Raw genomic sequence first — 22091 nt, forward strand, 5'->3', positions numbered from 1 at the left:
TCTCTGAGGTGAAAGAGAGAATATTAAACATCTCAAAGTATAGAATTATGAAAATCATTTGAGACCTCTGCCAAAAGTCTTTGCGTTGGTTATGTACTTCAAAAGGACAGAACAAAGGTAGAAAATATTCAGGTTAATGAAAGTAAGTCTGCAGAAGCTTTGAAGAAACATAGCACATTATATAAACCAACAAAAGTTTGTTTTATTAATTTTTAACTTTAAAGATTTTCATGCCATAACCCCATTCTCTCCTTGCTTTTGTCACGTGCTGATTGTTTAGTGATGCAACTCAAGAAAAATACTTGCAAACAGTTTCTACTCCAGACATCCACCATTCCCATGTTGGAAAAAAATCCCAAACCTCTGAAATAAGGCACTAAATCCAGTAACAATTACTGTCATGTATGAAAAGTTTTCCAGAATTTCTACCCTGTGTATTTCTTTCCATTCTGAGCAATGAGTCCAAAGTCCAAAGAAATTTGAAGATGAACATCAAAAAAATCAATTACTTACCACAGGTCACTCTAGGAAGACTCAGCTATAGGTCAGTAGAAGGATCAAAGATGAACTTTAAACTCTCAAGTTTAATATTTCCAAATGCACAGTACTATATATAATATATAAAAATGTAACACTTCTAATATTGCTAGTACGGTTAATACAGCTAGCTACATTTTTTAAGGGTTGCATTACCTATCATCTACTTCTGCATCAGCCACCTCATGGCATCTCCTACAATGTCTATCCCTACCACAGATATATTTTTGCACAATATGGTGCGTATTTTTCCCTGTATATTTGTAACGCAGTGAAGCTTCTGATTTTGGGGTTTCTAACCAAAGATTTAAAAAATAAGTTGTGCAATTCCGTTTGTGATGCTAAAATACATTTCATTACTGATGAGTTATTAATGGTGCCTAGTGTATGCAAGAAAGGTAGGAAAAACATGAAAAATAAGCATTTTCTTTTAAGTCATAGTTATGTTATAATGGAATATAGACTATACCTTTTATAATAAAATTCTGTGGCAGGAATATAGACAGTTAACATGAAAATATAATTGCTATAACAGTACAGATGTAGAAATGTGATCCTTTTTACTGCCCTGCTAGCAGAGGGGAAGGGCAGGAAGGAACAGGAATCAATAGCATTGTATCTTCCAAACCAGAAACTCTGTGATCGCTGTGTCTGTCCTGCAAAAGCCCAGCTGCACAGCAGCCATCTGGACGGGCTGCCTGATCTCCGCATTTCAAATTGGCAAACCCTTAAAAAATTGTTATGTGACACAAAATAGCATGACTGGCAACGTTGCAATCTCCTTTAAAATTATATGTTGAACACATCTGAAATCACCTGCAACGGCTGTATTCCCAAAGCAAAATTCTCTTTACTGATGGAAGGTGGTAATGAAACCGAGCTGGCCCTACACCACCCCACCCTTCATCATGGTCTTCAGAAAAAAGTCTAACCTCAGACCTGCTTTCCTAACTTTTTTTTTGTATTTTCTTGTATACCACCAACTATCTTAATGTGCTCATTCTGAATAAAAATTCTTAAACTATCATACATTCCCCAGTTACAAACCTTCAATGACATGATTTACACTTCAGTGAACTTTTTCTAGCTGTAAAGACAGAACATATATCTGGAAGGAAGGCTGAGAGTCAGCTAATGCAGCTCCATACCCCGCGGCAAGATCTGCTAAACTGCTTCAGACAGATGGCTCTTGAATCCATTCTTTAGAATCTTTATGTGAGAAATATTTCCAAGCCTTTCAGATAATCTGTTTCAATACACCACCGCGTTTCTGTCTAACATAAATACAAGTCAATAACCTATTTCAGATAAAGAGACAGCAATAGAATATGAACTGCTAAATACTGAAGTTTTTTACCTATTCCATTAATTTCTACTGAAACTCCAAATTTCTGTGTATTCAATTCTCATGTTCCAGTTTACTTTCAGCACCGAAGCATATACATTAATGCATTATGCAGGGCTCTTTCCCTGTTTGCACCGTATGCATTCACAAGCTTAAGGTATCATGAATATTGTGAGCCCTTGTTCATTTTCGCTTCATGGTTTATTTTTGGTCAATCACTTGATGAAAATTCACTCCCTTCTCTCTTGTAAAATTATTTGCTCTGGACCTGTTTTGTCTTATCAGCACAGTAGTAAATTCTCTGTCACAAATGCCTTTTAGCTAGTCCTTTCTTTACTGTTCTAGGTTTTGCTGTAGTATGGCACTGCAGAATACCTGCTGTGTGCAGTCTCTAATTGCATCTTGTGTTCTCAGAGCGACTGACGTACATCTGAATACATCCAGCATGTAAACGCCGCACGCCAAACTCAAAAAAAAACCCCAACCCATAGAAAACCACCTCCTCACCCAGCAGGCATATAACCTCAGGCATCAAGTGACTTTAATTCCCTCTAAGAATAATGATTCTCAACCCAAACAGCAGCTCTGGTCCTTCCTGCCTGACCACTGCAACAACAATCTCCACGTCAAAGCACTGGAACTTAAAAAGGGCTCTCAACGTAAATGGACTCAGTGACCAAACTTATTACATATTAAGGCAGAAAATGTAACAGCACATCACCACTGTGCTGTGCACCATTTTGCTATTTCTCTTCGTCATTGAACCTATGGCTTTAAATTAATGCATCGTTTTAAACTTAAAGATTGTAACCACTGTTCATCAGATGAACCACATCCTTTCACAGGTCCTAAATGATGCCACTTCTTTCCCTTCTGCCTGTACCACATAACGAGTCAGAAAAGCAATTTTGCTTTGGAAACAAGAAAAAGGCCAGGAACCCTTTTTTCTCCCTTTAACCAGCTTCAACAGAGTAGCAAAAATGTCTTCATTCCTTTGTCTAGATTTAAACTACCCTTTTTTAGTTGCTCGATTACTTCAAAGTTTACTTACTTTGTTTGGTTAGCTTGGTCTGCTGTATGTTGTCATGCAATCACTCAGCCAAGTAAAAAAATCCTGAAATCTACCTCGCTGTGCTTTAAATTGCCTTTTTAAAACCATTTTTTAAATTAAGACTTTTCTTCAACTATTTACTAATAATCAGATTTGAAAACACCTCCTACAAGCAGTATAAATCATTCACTTGTTAATAAAGAATTTGGAGATGTAACACTTCTTTTTTTTTGTAAATCTTCACCAATATGCATCTTTATTTTCCCCATCCCAATATATTACATTTCTGTAGTTTAAATTACCCTTAATCATGAATATTAGAACAGTTGTCTCTGGTTTAGCTTCCAAATTCTTGAGACATTGTTCTTGCTGCATATATTTAGTAGCGACCTGAACTTCACTCATGCCTTTTACTTTGAAACCAGAAATCAGCAGTCTCCATACCCCTGCCAGGAGACTGGATTGCCTGAAGGCTGCTGTGTACTAAATCACTGACCCTTCAATAAACAGTTCTTGTTTTGGGCTTTTTATTTTCTTTTCTTTTTTTTTTTTTTTTTTTTAATGTAAACCCATTTGTTTCACAGAAACTCTATATGCAATAATTTCCTTCAGATTTAGATCTGCAGTAGTCACTTATGGAACACAGGCATACAGCATCTTTCAAAAGTTACATTAAATTTAAATGCACAACTCCAATTACTTATTCATAGCAAGTGAAACAGCTGGACATTATTTGTAAAACACATCAATCGAGCTCACTAAAATCTCTGTCAGCAGAAGGACATTTCAAGATCATATTTTTTGTCTAAAATTTGAAGAAAGAGCCCAAAGCAAAGAGTTGAGGTTAAGCTGCACTCCATGGGATGCCACTGCCTCAATTCTGGTGTTAGGAAGTACATCTTAGATTTACTGTAATCAATATTCAGCCCACTGACAGTCAGAAGAGACCTAGTGGTGTGTACTGGGGCTCTTTCTCCTGCATGCTCGGCTCCTCCTGTGGTAACTGAGGGACCTGGCCAACGTGGAGGTGGGAACTCCGCGGCTGCCCTTCTCTGTGGGGCTGGCTATGGGAATACACGGGCCACATGGTTATCAGCCTGTAGCTCCCAAATCGAAACAGCAAAAGCAAGTTTTCTGTCCCAATAAATAATTTTTCTAGATGCATACAAATAAAAACACAAATATAGCTACATAGAGAGATTCCAAATTGGGTCAAAGTTTTGAATGCATCTCAACAACATTAACCATTCATCAATTGCCCATTTTACCCCACTGAGAGTTTTCTTGCACTGTAATATTTATTATCAAACAGTATGAAGTGAATACTAAAGAAACAACATACCAGCTTTTGTTTCCACCTGCAGACTTATTGTATGGTTTTTGGCAATGACCACATTCCCTACGGAACATGAATGTATTGCTTATTTTCATTAAAGCAAATGTTTCTCTAAAACTCCTAGATTTCTTTTAAATACAGACACCTCAAAGAGATCCCAAAGATTTGCTCCCCTTTGAAGGAACCTGCATCTCAAAGTTTTGCTTTAGTTTCTCATCACTATTCTGTATCCAAAAAGCCTAACAATGCAGCAATGGATAAATAATAACGGAAGTGTCATGAAAAGGGTTTTTTGCAAAGCACCTGCTAAAAAAAAGGTCCTTTATGCTATTAGCCTGTTGGTACATTAATTGCTAAAATAAAAACATACAAGCACTGCAACAGCTGCACAAAGAGGGATTGCCTGTTTGTTTAATATCTAAAAATACTCCAAAACAACTGAAGAAAACCAAATATTAAATCTAAAAAGAATAACAGCCCCAGAGGCTGAAACTGTGAAGTGAGCTATTTGCACAGTATAGAAGTTTCTTATTTAAAGTTAAGCACTGCTCACGTTTGCTTACAGCCAAGGTGTATTGATATAAAAAAATATATTCTCTCTCTCTTTGCTCATTTTTTAGTGCTGCAGAAAAACCTTCCTGGACTATAGCAAATGACTTTGGTATTCACGCTGTTGGAGAACCAACCATTCACGTAAGTGCAATCCACATGAAAAATTACACCTCCAGGCCCAAACCTTCAGCCAGAAAGGACAGAACAAGGACGTGGATTTACACTGCAGAGTAGGAAGATTTAAGCTAAGACTTCAAAAGACAAATTCTTTATTAGAAAAATGTGTTGAAGTTACTCCTCCTTTACTATTTCCACTCTTTGTTCCTGTCCATGATGCCTCAGTGCTTCAGAGCATTTTAAGAAAATTTTGTAACTTTAAGGATAATACAGTACCCAGGGAAAGTACCGACTAATCTCTTACCATAAAAGGCTCTAGAACAGTCAGGCAAAATTCTTGTTAGAAAATATTTGGATCAAGTTGATCCTCAGCAAATGAAGAAGGTTCACTAAAGGACCTCTCAAGTTTCTCATTTCAGTTAATAACCTTTTTAGTTTTAAGTGCTTCTCTATATTCAAGTTTTCACAGTCTGAGTAGTTGCAAGACTCTGATTTATAGGTTTTGGTTTTTTTCAAAAAATGTAAATATGAAAAACAGTAACAGAACCTTCAAAACATTTAAACCTTCAGTTATCAATGATCTGAATATATATAGATAATAGTGGGAAATAAAGTTTTTGGGTTTTTTTTTATTACAAAAATTAGAAAATATGCTTTGCATTATTAAGATCTTCCATAGTCCAGAAGCAGCTTTTTTAATAGGTATATTTAGGGTACTGTTAGAAGGTTTTCATAGCTCTTATTCAGGGAAGAAAAGCAAGGTATGTCCCTGACTTGTACTTTTAAGTCTCTTGTGAAAACTACAAGAGTACTACAAGTCTTTAGATGGAACTACTTATTTACTATAATGTTGTTTCGCTTATTCAAAGCCTCCAGGTATTTGACAAGTCATGAATAAAAGAGCAAGCATTAACACATTCCCTTGAACTACAAGGTTCAGCGATGAACTACAAGCCCGGTTGGTTGATAACACGCTGGAATGCACAGAATTGCCACAGGAAACTTATTTGAAATAAAAGTTCCAGGTTTAAACTGCTGCTTTACCATTTGAAAGAGGTGTACATTTGAAGTGTACAACTTAACAGCATTTTGACAGATACAGTCTTTATAGTAGTTTGCGTGGTTTCAGCAGCCTACACATACTAATGTTCACCAGACCTATTTTATTTGCTTTTAAAAACTACTGACACATCGTGCAGTAAAAATAGTCAAGTGTTCTAGAAATTGTAAGTTACAAATTGGTCATTAATCAGTTGCAATAGCCTAAGAGATGTTATATATTAAATATGTGAAGGATTTGAGAGTTTCCAGCAGAAATGTTTACTAAAAAGAAATCTGAAGTTTGTCAGATGAAACATCTTTCCCTAGGATTCAAAAATCTTAATTAACATTATAGATATACACATTTGTGAAGTCACTCCTTTTGATGGTACAACTTTTTTAATTAAGTAAATGAGGAAAAAGCTCTACATTTGATACTTGGAGGCCACTGTAACTTAGGATGAACTGGATGTTTTACTTTTCCTTTTACTAGTGTCTTTTAAACTCTTCCTGTGTAATCATGTACATGACTGCTCTGTAGCTGTACGTGACCGAGGGATTTTATGTTAAGGACCAAGAGACCAATATCCAAACAGTTTTTTGCAAAGTAAGCCTAAAAAGTTCACGTGCAGTAGGGCAGAATCACTTAAGAGAGACTGCAAGTTGCAAGATCAACCATAAAATATAAACCTCAAGAAATCAAGAAGGCAGAGGCCTGAACTGTCTCTGTACTTCGTGGTTAGGGTCAATAATGTATTATCTCATGAAAAGATCAGATTTTTGGTATCAGGAAGCATTTTTGAGCTTAAAACATTTACTCTTAACTGCAGTTAAAATAAAGAGTAAAATAGAAGAATTTTTCATACTGTACTTCGCAACACTCACCTTAACCAGGCAGCATTTTGTGACAAATCCTGATTCTAAAACTGTATTTACATTTTAATGACAATTTAGTGAATGTGAAAAGTATAGACATTTGCATTTTTATCCAAAGCCAAACACATGGTAAAATGCATGTCCAAAAAGTTAAGTTAGAAAGAATGCTATAGAGCAAACTCCAAAAAAAAAGGACATGAAATTTAAATTATTTCATAACGAACTACTAAAAATAAAGGAAAATAAATAAATAAATAATATCAGGGAAGACTAAAAGTTAAAAATAAAATTCTAAGTGCTAAATACTCCAGGAATCAAACAAAGTTAAGCTCTTTCTGCCCTACATACACAGGAGTGACACTGTACAGGCTATGTGCACTACATCAAAGATTGCCTTTCTGAATGCGCTCGGCTGGCAAAAAAAAAAAAAAAAAAGAGAGTTTGTTTGCCAGTTCTGAGAGAATCACAGCACAAAACACTGTTTACTGCTTTATCATACATAATCAAAGCATGATTTTCATGTCGTATCGAAGACACCCTAATCCTGCCACACTCAAATCAACAGGCATTTTCATACTGACAAAAAGTACCAGAAGGGGCTCTGACAGCCCAGAATGATCCTACCTGCACGTACTACCTCCACTCAGCTAAAAAAGTCTAAATACTTACTTGGACCTCAAAATTCATATTCTCCAGAAATTTCTGGTTCATTGTCTCTGCAAATTTGTTGATAGCTCTCAAGAACACCCTAAAAAAGAAAAGCAATGACACAGGTAAATGAATGTAATCTTTGGGAATCTATTCCAACCACGTGTGATGTTGATGGCAACACATTTAAACGCTGAACACACTAGAAGGAAAGTTCACACATATGTGAACATAACAGATGAGTCTGTGCAATGACATGGTATTTATAGTCTGTTATACATAAAAAACATTTAAACACACAATTGCTCAAAAGTTTCTTATGTCCATTGAAAAATTGAGACAATATAATTTTTTTTTCTCTGCTGCACACTGCATTGCATTCTTGAGAAAACAAAGAGAACAATTCTTTCAAAAACAATTGTACCTTCTATGTGACAAAACTGAATCACTTCCAAGAGTGTTATTGCCTCCTCCTGGGGTTGGCAGCTGAAAGGCTTCCTGTACTTACATTATTACTTAGGAGCTGCCACTGCATTTTTCCAATTCAAAGATACTACGTGCAGCTTTTCTGTTTTCTCACAGGTGGGGAGGGGAGAATGAAGCCTCTGCTCATCTTCCTCCTCAGGTTGATTATAAAAACACATTTGAAGTTGAATTAATATACAGTTATTTCTTCCAAGAGGAAGAATGTGAACATTATCCCCTCTAGCTTGAAAAGCAGCACCTGTTTATACTCATTGATGCAACAAGATTGTCACATTTCTAAAGCTAATTTCTTTCTAACTTTTCAGCACATTTGTAAAACAAAAATCAATTGTATCTCCAAATATTTATAAAGTTTACTTAAATAATTCAGTTTCATTCGATCTACAGCCTGAAAACAAGTGATTCATTTTCCTTTACTTCATAGGTAAAATTTTTAAACGTTTTAAGCTGAAATATTTCTATGGGAAAAAACTGAGGGCAAACACTGCAACCTGAAAGAGGTGAACACAAGGGAAAAACAATCCTAACTGTTCAGATACAACAACTGAGTGTCAACTAACTATTACCAATCAGGAAAAAGATCTATTAGTTACAACAGACAGGTCCACAAAACCCCCACCATCTTCATGTTTAGTAGCATCAGAAAAAGCAGTAATTCGATAATTAAAATTATTAGCAAACATTAAGAGATCACAGGATATCCATATGTTACTGTCAAAGGCATGGTGTCTCCTTGTGTTGGGATTCTGTGTGGTGTTCTGGTCTCTCATCTCAAAAATATAAACAAATACAAAAAGAAAAAAGAGAGAAGAAAACAAGCAAATAAATGTGGCAAAGCAGTGATCCAACACATTTAACGGGTTGTGCCTGAGACCTGGGTTCTTTAGTCAGGGGGTGCCACATGGCTGATGGATATGGTAGAATCTATAAAATCAAAACTACCACGGTGGTGAGAGACTTTCTCTTTACTGTTTCTCATACAAGCATTGGAGAGAAACGAACAAAATCAGAACATGCATTCAAAATAAGCAAGAGAGAGTTTTTATGCTAGTCTTGCTTAGCTATGCAACTCATATCTACAGGATGCTGGGAATGCCTGACTTTTATACTGGCTCCAAAGTGATTAGACACATCACAGACAAAAACGAAGGGAGGACTACTAAATGGCATCGCTCACTGGAGGCTGGGAGAACACATCGAATGGTGGTACTTCTTCCCAGCTCTGCTGTTATACTGTTTCCTCGGCAGCCCTCTATGAGCCACTACCAGAAACAGAATAGTCAGCGAAATGAATTTTAGCCTCATCACCCAAAAAAAAAAAAAAAAAAAATATTTGCAAGGGCTAAATTCAGTTTCTTAATGAGGGAGGTAAAGCAAAAGTTCAGCTTTTGGCAGGCTTATGATGGGTAACCCTATTTAACCACTAAGCAATAGTCCAAAGGAGCGCACTGCTTCATTAGGGCACTGACTTCACTGGCTATACTGAAATTCTTTGTTACGATTATGGTTTTCCACGAGGAAAAAAATTCTTTGTGAAAACCTAAAGAATATTTTCTTTCCACCCCTGCACTATTCTTCTGTAATCACCACTCTCCTAAAGCACCTCTGTATGGTCACAGAGCTGCCCTGTACCCAGTGCAGTTCTGGCCTCTGTTTCTCTGAACAGGCTGTTATACTCTCTTTTCTGCCTTTTATGCGATCAACTCTTACTCTGGAAAATGTGATTTCTTCTACAAGCTGCCCCACAAGGAAATAAACACATTCTTCCCTAACGCTTCACTCACAAGGGTGCATTTATCTCTACAAAACTGCCTGATGTCTGACACAAAGAGTTTAAGATTTGGGGAAAAAAAAAAAAAAAAAAAAAAAGAGAGAGAGATTCTAAAAAGAATGGTCTACTTTAGACAGCACAAAAAAAAAAATACCCAGCGAGGCAGAATCAGCCACCACATGTTGTTCTGTCCGTCAGCATCCCCATTACTCTGCCGAGTACAAGCTTTGGGTCAAGGCCTTTTTAACATCATGTCTTTTCTGTACAACTATATTGCTCTAGATTCTCCTATGATTTACAAAGTATGTATTTCTTGCCGACTCACGTAATCAAGTTCTTTAGCTCCAGCTGCTCAGAGTAGCATTTTCCTTCCCTCAGAAAGGCTTTTGTTGGGGTAAAAGGAGGCATCCTCCATTTTTGAGACTTTCTTTAAAATTTCCCAACTTCTGTGTATTCACACTACTCCAACACCTGGTGAAACTTGTCACCTAAATATCCGTTTGGGCAGGATCCGGTAAGGTGCTGATAATCTGTCTTACATTAAGAAACCCCTGCACTTTAAGACACTTTGTCTTTTAGCACAGAAATATCGTGCAAGATACATTAGAACGAATCATAACTTAAACACGCATGAAGTTTATTAGTCCAAATCTATTTAGTAATATGGACATATTTCTTGTGTGTCATATTTTAAATTTTTTGTAAAAAGCTTGTGGTTTAACGTTAGCCATACGTAAAAAGCCCCAAGGACACTTGAGAAACAGTGAGGTACTTAATGTCCAGTAAAAAATAATGATAATATTTAAAATATTTACAGGATTCTATACAATATAGTTATATGTAAGCTATCTTCTGTGAACATCCTGTTCATTCTCACAGATATTTTTATCTAACACACTGGAATGACACATTTGCAGGAAGCATGCAATACTTCCAGCCTGTCAAGTTCCAAATATTTTCATGCACTTGTGTTTTGCCTAAAGGGTGTATCTATTTCTGTCATTGGAAGTCACTTAGGCAGTAGGTTTGAATTCTATTCCTGGCTCCTGCCAATGCCATACTGTCCTACCTCAGTGACTGCATTTCTATATACCCCAGTCTCTCCTTTCGCCAAGAAGGGCTATTAATTAACTAGCCACAAGAATGTTGTGGCTAGTTAATTGATAAACAGATACTTATAAAACACTTTGAGATTTTGATGAAACAAGAGAAAATATGATTTTAATTATCACTAAGAGCATATTCCTATTTAAAGAACTAAACACTGCTCCAAGAGGAGAGAGTTGAAGTCATTTGATTGGAGAAGTCATTCCTTACTTGATTATTCATAACATCAGTTACTAATTATAACTGACACAATGGAGAAGATACAGCTAGAAAAGAGATGGTAAAATGTGTGCCCTGAACAGCCCAGAAAAACACCAAAGGTACTGTCTGATTTCAGAAGAAGTTGTTGAGAAAAATTACTGAGAGGGATTATCTCATCACAGTGTGACATAACTTAATTTCCCTTGCTTCTACAGCAGATCCCTGGAGCTCACCTTCTCTGAACCTGGGGCTTGCTGCTCAGTTTTGCTTTGCAAGTTTACACTGATCAAGCCTGACCAAAGGACAGGGTCTTCATTTCCCACACAGATCATGTCATTAGGTGTTTTTTCTGTTTAACCTTCTCTGCTTGTCACATTTTCCCTTAATTTTAATCATCACAAAGGGCTACAAATATGTTCTTTCAGGTGTTTATGTTAATTTTACTGTAGCTACTTAATATGGAATTAATTTCTCATCAGTTTAAATAACTGTGATCTAAAACTGTTGAAATTCATTTACCCACAATAATTCCCATGATATTTCCTGAGTTTATGGGGGCTGATGTTTCAAATTTACTGTTCATACCAATCTCTTGGGCCTGAAGATTCATGGATGATCTTCGAAGGTCAAAATCTCTGGACTTAATCTGCATATAAAAAGGCAAGGGTTTGATTTAGGACAGCAACAAAATGGCCATGGTTCAACTGCTGCCGTCTCCTGTACCATTCTAAATTTCCTGCTGCTCCTGCTTTGCCTCATTGTATTATCAGAGAAATTTCTTCGAAATTTTGGCTTGAAAGCCGAATGGATAGAATCCTGTGCAACTGTACTGTACTTAGTTTCAAATACTTAGATGTATGTTCTAAATAGGGACAGAACAGTACTGTAAGGAACATATATAAATAACTTAATACCAATAAAGCTGAAAATTTATAAGTCATCCTAAGATAAAAATTTGATTTCAAATCAATTCTCTCTCAAAGAAAATAAAACAGAGGGACTGGGGTGGAGCAAAGAAACTATTTTGTATTCATAAACAACATGTTGTTAATTGAAGTAGGATTTCAAGGCTATTCCTTAGAAGATGATTACTGTCTTTTTAACAGTAAAATAGGTCTGCACAGTGCCCTTCCTTTTGATGTGCAAATAGATGATAAACCTAAAATATAGATCTGGAACTTCAAGTTATTTTTAGCAAACAAGTTAGAATTAGTGCATCAACTCCTTGCAGCATAAAACAAAGCAATGATTACAGTAAAACAAAACAAACCCCAAAAAACTTAAATTGGCATTGCCCACAGTTTCACAAAAGCTGCCCCTTATCTGCACCCAGTTTCAGATATAGAACACTTCTGGGTCTACAAAATTTTTTTGGGAAAGGTGCCTAAATCAGGTACAAAATTAGAAACCTTCCCAAAATCATGAACTGGCCTTTAATTAAGACTCTTACACATGAATTTTATTAAAGCAGTGGTCCAACAGCCGTGAGATGCTCTTCAATGTCTTTTCAATTCAAAGACCTAAATTTGGGAGTTGACTGCTTCAACTTTGAGGTGAGCAACCCAGATACTGAGGTGAAGGCTGAATTCATTCACTTAGGCATTTATGAGCATCAACTCAAACTCACATTTGCTATGTCTTCTAAAGCTGTGATTACACTAATGTAATGACAGGTGGAAAAAATTACTCAAGTATGAACTTCTACTGGGTAGTTAGATACAGAAAAATAGAGATAAGCTTTAAAAGATTACTATTTCCTGTTGTGTTGTGCAAGTTGTTACTGAAAGAAACTATCAAAATCCTGGAATATACGGGTTTTTGTAAATCACATGTGAAAACCAATAAAGACACGAACAGTTTTTAAAACTCAAAACTTCTTCCCACAAACTCTAAGTGCTTTTCCTTCAGAGAATTTTCTCCACAAATTAAAGGAGTTACACTAACTTCAGTTTGGCAGGTGGGCCTTGGGTTTTTTTGCAAACCCAAAAGGCTGATCAATCAGCACTTTGACCAGTAGATCCTCTACTTGAGCAGCTGAGGAATATGAGGGGAGTTCTTTCAAAGCCTAGGAGATGCACTGACTATTCCTTTGCAGATCTGTTCCGAATTGTGATAGACATGGCCTTGCCAGTATGCCAAATATATGAACTCTGGAGCAGGGAGTAGCGGAGCTGAAATAATGCTCCCATATAATTTATATTGACTTGATAGTAGCATCCTCATAAAATGCTTCGCAGAAGACACCCGATCGGTATTTTAACACGAAGCAAGCACAAAGGAAAAACAGCTGAAATCAACTGATTCTCTTGTAGGCTTCTGTCACCTTTCCTCTTCCTTCTTGTGTGCAAAGCGAGAAGGCAGCAGGGTAAATAAAGAGGAGACTAACAAAGTGAGTCACACCCAATCCCAAACACTGATTACTGTCAATGACTGAAATAGTGATCAGCAATTATAAACTAAACCTGGAAGATACGAAATACACAGAAGAGAGACCAGACAATCAATCAGTGTTACAGGAGACATTAAAAATAAAAATTTACTATTTCAGTGACCAAAACAGAGCAGCAGGAGAAAGCCTGAGAAAACAGGTAAAAAGATAATAACAAAAATCTTTACAAAGTAACGGCAGAAATTATCTCCTAACAATGTGGCAAGCTATCATTGATTTAGAAATGAAGAGCAACGCAAGATGGAAACACTATTTAAAAAGCTTGTAGCTATGTGAAACCTAGTTATTAAGAGCACAATAATGGCAACACTCAGGAAGCAATCCACTTCCATGGTAACTGGGAAAATAGAGCCAGTGATGTAAAGAAAGTAGTATGATTTAATCATATTTCTCCCCTGTGTCAACTCAGTATCACTATTGACTGAAGAATAATTTTTTGTACCATTCACATTGAATACTAATGATAAAGCAAATCCTAATTCTTTTTCAATGTACGTCCAGAGAGTCTATCCAAATAGCATGGCCAGAAAATAACTGCTTAAAAATAACTGCTATCCACCTTCTCCTGTCTCAATTATAAATTGTTTGTTATGTACAATTCATTTACTTCATTAGTATTATTTGAATGTTTACCTTGAATAGCTATGCCAAGCATACAAAACTAATAGATGCTAACATGGATCAGAGTTAATTTGACAGCAGAACAAAAGCAACACCTAGAGAAAGACAAGGAGGAGCAATTGCTTTGATGCTCTAAAGGTGAAGTTTGCATCCGAGATCTCTTGACTTGGCCTACAGTCTCTTTGTAAGTAGCTTTTCCTTCAGCAGCTCCTTACAGGATGTTTAGGATTGCTTATCAAAATGCATTTTCAAACCTGCATATTAGGTACACATTTATGCCAAACCCTTCTGAAAATTTGGTGTTCAGCAGGCTTTACGAAACTTCATAGCTTGAAATGAAAGCATACAAAAAGCTCTCGTAACAGACTCTGATATAAGTAACTTAGTTTGAAAGGTATTTTCAGTAATTTTCCTTATATTGTATCTTCTCACTTCAATCTCCTTTTTCATGCACTCCAGCTAATTGTTTGCAGAATAGAAATATTTTGAATTAAAAAAATAATTAAAAACCACATGGTGTCTTTGGTGCTGGATCAAGTCTGGAAGTAAAATACAAAGCTGAAAGCCAGTTAATATACATGAATGTAATGACTTAGCATGGTTATATCAGGATGTCATACACTAATAAAATGCGCGGCCTTCCCTTTTGAAGGACTTTGAAGTGATATTGTGAAATTACTTCTCCATTCTTGCAATGATTTTTATTTTTGACCTGTTGGCACTAATTCACCTTTACTGTAATTTTTGTAGCTATCACGTAGCCCTCATTTCTATATATCTAAAAATGGTGCAGAGGTGATACTTTGGTAAACATATTTTCATGGATGTTTCTAGGGCTTATTTCTAGAAATACTTTTATTATTTCATGTATCAAAGGATTAAAATTGGAGAATTACGTGAAACTAATGGATAACTCTGTGGACAAAATTTCTTGACTTTTAGGGAAGACTAGATTTTTCTGAAGCCAAGAATACGATCTGTAATTACGGGTACAGACAACTCTGCATCTGCCTCTTCTCTAATTGCTGCTCACTTGCACTTACTACTTTACAGCCCAAACTGTATCAATACAGAAGAAGTTGCACAGAATCAGATTTATGTCTTTACAAAAGTTCATTATGCAGAAAATGCATAATACACCAGCAGGGTTATTTTGTGATGTTGCTGTTCAAAAATATGGAAATAACTGTTCAAACTAACATTAAATATGAGAAAATGGTATATATTTAATTTCCTGAATAAGATATGAAGTGCTGGCCAAAGTTACCCATCAGAAAGGGGAAAACAGAAAGACTGCTCATTAGCATTAACAACACCTGATGAAAATTATGAATACTGAATTTGTATTTTCAGTTTTTTCTATAGGGACATATTTACAGCAGTTTATGTGGGTAATCTCTTCGTTATTTATTTACTCACTTGCACGTATGTTCTACAGAGTGGAAAATACTACTCATTGTCTTAATCCCCAAATGTTTTACTGAAATTAAAATACCTGAAAACATACAAAAGTATTTTATAACAGGCTACATACATAGCAAAGAACCTTAGAGATTTTTATATGCAAGCCAAAGTTGTATCTGGAAAAATAACAGCTTATTTTAATGTCTTTCTGAAAACATTAAACAAGTTGTTTTTCTGCTTTTAGTTCAGGAAACCTCATACTCCAGAAGCAGGAGCATCCTAGGAGTCGATACCAAGAAAGATGAGATACTCCGCAGTGGGAGTGGGAAAGGGATATCTCACAGCGTGTCTTCTCTCTGCATTTTGGATAGAACACGGAATGACTGCAGTCAGAACGCAATAGGCATCCACTGTGCACCACCACCAGGGTATGCAACAGCCTCTCTTGCTGAGCGGGTGATCTACTGCATTCACCACGTAATTAAGTGCTTAGATTCGTGGTAAGCAAATAATTCCACGACAGGGGTAACAACGAGCAACATGCAGAGTTAGTGCAGAATAAGCATCTTGTAGTATTTGGTGCTAGAAAGACGCAAGCGATCGAAAAGTAGGGTTACATCAGGCACAACCAGACTCAAATACCTACAGATGGAAGAGCTGTTCTCTGGTAGGCTTATAACTGACAGCAGAGCACTAAATGACTCAGTCACACACATCAGCCACAGCTGGAAGTGTAACTCTCCATGGAAGTAAATTTACAACCCACAGTGAGACAACTGCCTCTTTTCTTTATCACCTTACTCCGTTTTCCCAGGACTAACTTTATGCCATTTGCCCTTTTACAAGTACTGACTTTTGTAGGGACTGGGAAAGACAACTAGGAAACAGAGTTACCTCGATTTAATGGAAAGGAGATATGAATCTGAGAATACTGAGACACTGCGTACCAAATACCCCAGCAAGAAAAACAATAAATGCATGAAATGTCCTTTGCCTCCAAAAGGGACTTTATATTAAGAGGGAAATTGCATTTCAGGAAGGACATTTTTAGTCTCACAGCAAAAACGAACTGTCCAAGGACACATCTTATTACTATATGTGATTAAAGCAGTGGTGGAACAGTACAACCTGTTTGAACTTGTTGTAATACGTCATTTACTCTTTTGTGTATGTCTGCATAAAAGAATATTTTCATTAGACATTTATAGCTGTTGTTTAAAATTCTTTTTCATAAATTACAATTACAAAGTTCTGCAATATGCCATAAGCATGTGTAAATGCATTCTGACCCCCTGAAATTCAAGCCCTTAAGTTGTTTTAACTGCATTTCTGTCATGTATGCTTAGGCCAGCCAAGAGTTGCCAGAGGAAAACGAGATCCAAGGAAGGAGTTACTTGTATGCAACAGATCAGCCTTCTGAATTCTGCCTTATTTGTGCAAAATATGCTGCAACACCCTCATCCAACCTTAGTTATATAAATGAATCATAACTCCCAATACATCTCTGAGAATTAAAACTAACCTAAACCACTTTCCCTACTCCCCGCCCCACCTCCCCCCCCCCCCCCCCCCAAATAAATAAATAAATGTCCCTTTTTATTCTCTGCAAGACAAATAATGAGCCAGGCAATGTTTTAAGCGAACTGTTAAAGCATAGTTGGATAGAATAAATCTGAGGTTTCTTCTGCATTTCCTATGAGAGCAAAACCACTTCATATTAATAATCAAAGAATTAAACTTAAGGAGGATTTTTTTTTCCCTATTTTCATAATTAAAATGGTATTCTTGATTTTAAAATCTCATTACAATTGTTATAAATTGAGCACCATATTATAGCACCAGCTGGAGTAAAAGATAATGGATACTCTTAATAACCGAAGTTGTGTACCTTGTGTATAGTCACACCCATTAGTGTCTGTGAATAGTCACAGTACCCACTGACATCAATACGTGTATCACAGCATTAAATATTTCTAAAGCATGAAAATATAACAAGCTTTCATTTCCACTAACAGATAGGTAGAAGACTGAGAAGTAGTTCTAATATTTGAATTCATTTGGAGTTTTTCTCCCTTCCAACTTGAGATACTCTGTGATTCTATGAAATCCAGTAAGTTGGTAGTAGCAATACAGTTTGTAGCATCTCTCCCATAAACACGTAAGCTTCTTGCTTGGAAAAGGCATGTTTCCCTACTTTCTGCAAACTGTCTTCAGTTTCACTTCCCTCCCAAACTATTCTAAATACCATTCTTGAATAATACACTTAAATTGTGACTACCAGCTCTTCAGGTTTTCTCTTCAGAAAATAAAAGAAAAGGCAGTCCAACAGCCACTGCGTTTGTTATGGGTGCTTGTTCCTTAAACATTGGGACTACAATTCTAAAAATGCCATCTCCTCATAGTGGACAAAGCAGCATTTTATCAAGTTTCACAGGACAATACTAGAAGCAGTTGCTACTTCTCAGAGGACTTTACCTATTCAAAGGTAGAGCTGTTCAGAAACGTGCATATGTAGAGTGTGCAAAACATGTTTTTTCAGAAGTCATGTTTAACAGAGCCATTCGCAGATGATCTATGAAAAAAAACAGGTCTGGAATTCCTCCTGTCCCTTGCTAGGTGACAAACAGGAATTTATTCCCCCTCATTTTGCTGGTTGGCCAGGTAATGATACCAACAGCATCTATAGTTGCTGGCAGTCTGAGAAATGGTGAGGTACTTGGGGGTGCAGGTGGCACTGATCTGAAGCCATAATGAGATTTTGCTGAATTAATAATGCTGCCACAACACACAAGCTACATGAGAACCAAGTCTTGAGGGTGTTACAAAGCAGTTCCTCAGCAAATAGGCAGCTATTTTTAGTATGCATAATGAAAGAAAATTGGCAACATTTCCAGCTGTTTTGCCAAATACCTGCAGTGCTAAACCTTTCAAGTTAGACTGAAAACGGGCTGGGGAACATTTGACTCCGACAGATGTCTGAAAACACTCAGATATACAGGTAATGAAAACATTTTAAAAAAAGCCTTACTACTGGTGCTAGAAAATACCCTACAGTGTTCTCTCACATGAGTTTTTCAGCAAACAGGACCTGACCTTGAAATGCACTGGTGAAAAACTGATTCCTTTTATTTCTAAACACCTAAATACATTGTCAGCAAGGTTCAAAAAACAACTCAAAGGGGCACACAAACAATAAAAGTGCTTACTAAGTGACTTCAGACTGGACAGTAACTGAAGCCAATTCCAGATATTAATTACGATAAGATCAAGTACTTTCAAACTCTATCTGAGCAATTACCATTTCAAAGCCCAGAGGAACAGAAGGAAGGGACGGGAATACTTCCCTTTAGTTGCTAACCCCCCTAACCATTTCTTTTATTCAGCAAATCTGACTCTACGCGCTTCATGTTGACAATAAGGTATGAGAATTTCCTGGGAGGAATTATGTACCTCAATTAAAATTATGAACAGCTGAGAGGTAAGCAGAATATATGGTATTACCTAAAGCAGCAAAGCATTTCCCCACAAATGCCATGTACCTAGGAATTACTGCTTTTAATAACCTAATAGCCAATAGTCTAAGTATCACAAGTGGAATAAAGTGCACATACAAGCAGTAGCAACTAGTAAGAAGTGTGCAGTAAGCAACCTTGATTAGAACAAAAGTTAATTAAATCTACCATGTGGGACCGCAAAAACATCTCAGATATTATATCCACATGACCTCAGTGAGGATTTTACTATGTCCCAAAGTATTCTGCCCCGTCTAGCATGCCACAAAAGAAGTGTTCTTCCCAACTTGCTGTTCATGGAAGAAGGGGAAAAAAGAGAAAGAAAAATAAAAAAAAGGAAAAGAAGAGTAGTAATTCATTCCCCTTTTTGATTCTCAGTTGCTAATAGAATACTCCCAGTCCAGTGGGATCAATACGCAGCCTCTTGTCTCCTTCAGATGGGCTTTGGGAGTCAGACCACACTTTGAGAGGAAACAGCACATAATTTATAATAGTGATTTAAAGTAATTTGAGTTAATCATTCCATCCTGATACATGCAAAGCTTGATTAAGTAAGTTTAGTCAATTAAGCTTCTACTTCTATTCTTTCAACTCTCCTATCACAGTTTCTCCTGGACATGAATGCGTCCGTTGTCCCTTGCTTTTGACCTCGTAAGAAGTCATTTTCTCATTCTTTTCCCCTTATCTATGCCAGACATCTAACATTTAGTAGAAATATCCCTGATATCATACATGCACCGTCTGCATTTCTGTGTAAGAGTAATTAGAGTGTCCTGCTCATTAGGAACACCTTTTACCCACAAACAGGACCAAACCTGCAGTACTAGTTACACTATTCCCTGTCCTCTGCCTCTAAGGAAATGTACTCTGATTTTACATTTCTCTACTGCAGTATATCCTGCAGCAAAATTCCTCCAATGCCCACTTTCCCTGCCAGGTACAAAATACAAGAGAGCAGCTGGGGAAGCCTGTCAGGCTTTGCTGGATGCCGTAGGGATGACGTGCCAACTCCATTCTGCCATTAGCTGGGTTACACAATACACATGCCTTACAGCCTCCAACTAACAGTTTTTCAAATTCAGAAAAGGGAGACTCAAGGTAAAGTACCTCCTTCAGGGCATAAATAGGCCTGCATGCGCCTCCTGCTCAGAACAGGTGAATTAAGAATGCAAAACCTTAGCTCTGCTAACACTTTTTGTGGGTTTTAATTTATTTTCTTCTCTCATTGTTATTATAAGAGAACCCAGCCTGATCCCTTGTGACTTTTTCTCTGCTACTTCTCTGGTTTGGAGTAAAGCATGTTAATAAGACAAATCTAGATAACTAAGTTAGTCTTCCATTTATTCCAACAGAACACCCACCCTCCTCAAAAAAACACCAAACAAATAAAAAAAACCAACCCCAAATCTCTATAAAGACTGGTAACAAAAATCCCCCCTCCTAGTTGTTGATTTAACATAAAATTAAGTCATGAAAGTAAGATCAATAACTCATTTCCTTATGTAATCTTAGGAACAGCAACAAAATCAAAGAGTGTAAACAGTGCCAAATCAATTTAGGTAAGCGATGTGTTTATAGAAGCACTGTTAAATAGCTTCTAAATACCTTTTTTTTTTTCTTAATGCTGACTTTTTTCTTTAAATATTTTCATTTGACTTGTCCAATGCAGCGTAAGATTTAGAGCAAGAAAGCTTGCCTGGACCAAGGTGTCTTGCAAAGTACAGAGTCATTACCAGGTGTTATCAACAAATACACAGTGCCACAAATGAATTTCTATTGTCGGTAACTGAGGGAATATAGATTCCACCAGATGAATTCCCAAACCCCAAAGGCATATTCTCTGAATAAGGATTTAACCTTCCCCCACCCCCAAAGAATAAAAAAAAAAATGCTATACATGTGAATAAGGCAAATGAGAAAGAGCATTTTCTAGATAAGAGGCACAGTTTGAAAGGTTTGCTATGCTTATATACAATAGAAAACATTTTAGGTTACTTTAGTACCAAGCTGATACCTTTTTAAGAGCAATCCTTGCCACATTAAAAATCATTACAAATTGCAGCAGCAGCAACATAAGAATGTTCACGGAATTAGATTTTACCTTTATAGCACAAAGACGGGCTCGGACACAGAAACAAGTGGGATGAAACTACTATCATGTACAAGATCTTACCTGGAACAAATACATCCACCAGTCTATATGTATTTGCCCGCCCCCAAAAGAGGGGTTAGCAATCTCTCTGCATGAACATTAGGGTACATGAGCAACAGAAACTGAGGCACAAAAAAAAAAACCCCTTTCCATTTAACATCATTCCATTCAAATCCTATGTGAAAATGTATCCAATTTCAAAATTTGGTATTGTAATGCTGTAGATTTTCTTAGCAAATCTTTTGCACAAGATTCCCAGGAGATTATGAACTTTATTAAGGATCCTCTGTTCACTCCTTTTCAATTATTATAAAACTGGAGGAGTAAAATTACATAACGGACATTTGAAATAAGCATCTGTGAAGTTATAAGTTAATTGGAACCTATGCATCTTTGAGACGATTCTTAGACTAGTGTCTCTGTGACTTCTAGAAATCTCAATGTTGCTACCATTTCTACAAAACTAAAATAATGATAGTACAGGTGATCAAAATCCACCTCGACAACAGAAGTCTTGCTCAAAAAAAAGGAAGTATATTCACTTCATAATCCAATCCAGCACATCAACTCAAAGTGTCTCTTTGAGAGCAAGAAGCAAGAATAAGTTCAGCCTTAAAGGTAATACCCACTAAATAAAAAAAGCAAATTAAGTCAATTTTTTTCCCCAAATCCAGATCCCTTTCAGTGAGATTTTTAGCCATGATTTCTACTAAGTATGAAGAGGAGGAAATTCAGCAAATAAAAAAAATAATCCACAAGATAAAGTGGTCACATGCTAACAGCTACTTCTTTGTTCAATTTTTTCTACATATGGAGATGCCTGTAAAACTTCTGGGTGTTCAAATTTTGAGGAAACTCTTCCTCAAGTTTTACAAATACACAAAT

The 22091-nt window shown here is 36.6% G+C and overlaps 1 protein-coding gene across 1 annotated transcript in view; it reads right to left on the minus strand.

Moving 5' to 3' along the window:
* The window catches only part of DOCK2 (dedicator of cytokinesis 2), a 188001-nt gene that overhangs the window by 44773 nt on the left and 121137 nt on the right, over positions 1-22091 (minus strand). Inside the window, exon 30 of the mRNA XM_074155774.1 lies at positions 7525-7603. Coding sequence (XP_074011875.1) covers positions 7525-7603 — 79 coding nt within the window. The remainder of the gene's footprint in view (positions 1-7524; positions 7604-22091) is intronic.

The sequence above is a fragment of the Numenius arquata genome, chromosome 11 (assembly GCF_964106895.1).
Source record: "Numenius arquata chromosome 11, bNumArq3.hap1.1, whole genome shotgun sequence".
Lineage (NCBI taxonomy): Eukaryota > Metazoa > Chordata > Aves > Charadriiformes > Scolopacidae > Numenius > Numenius arquata.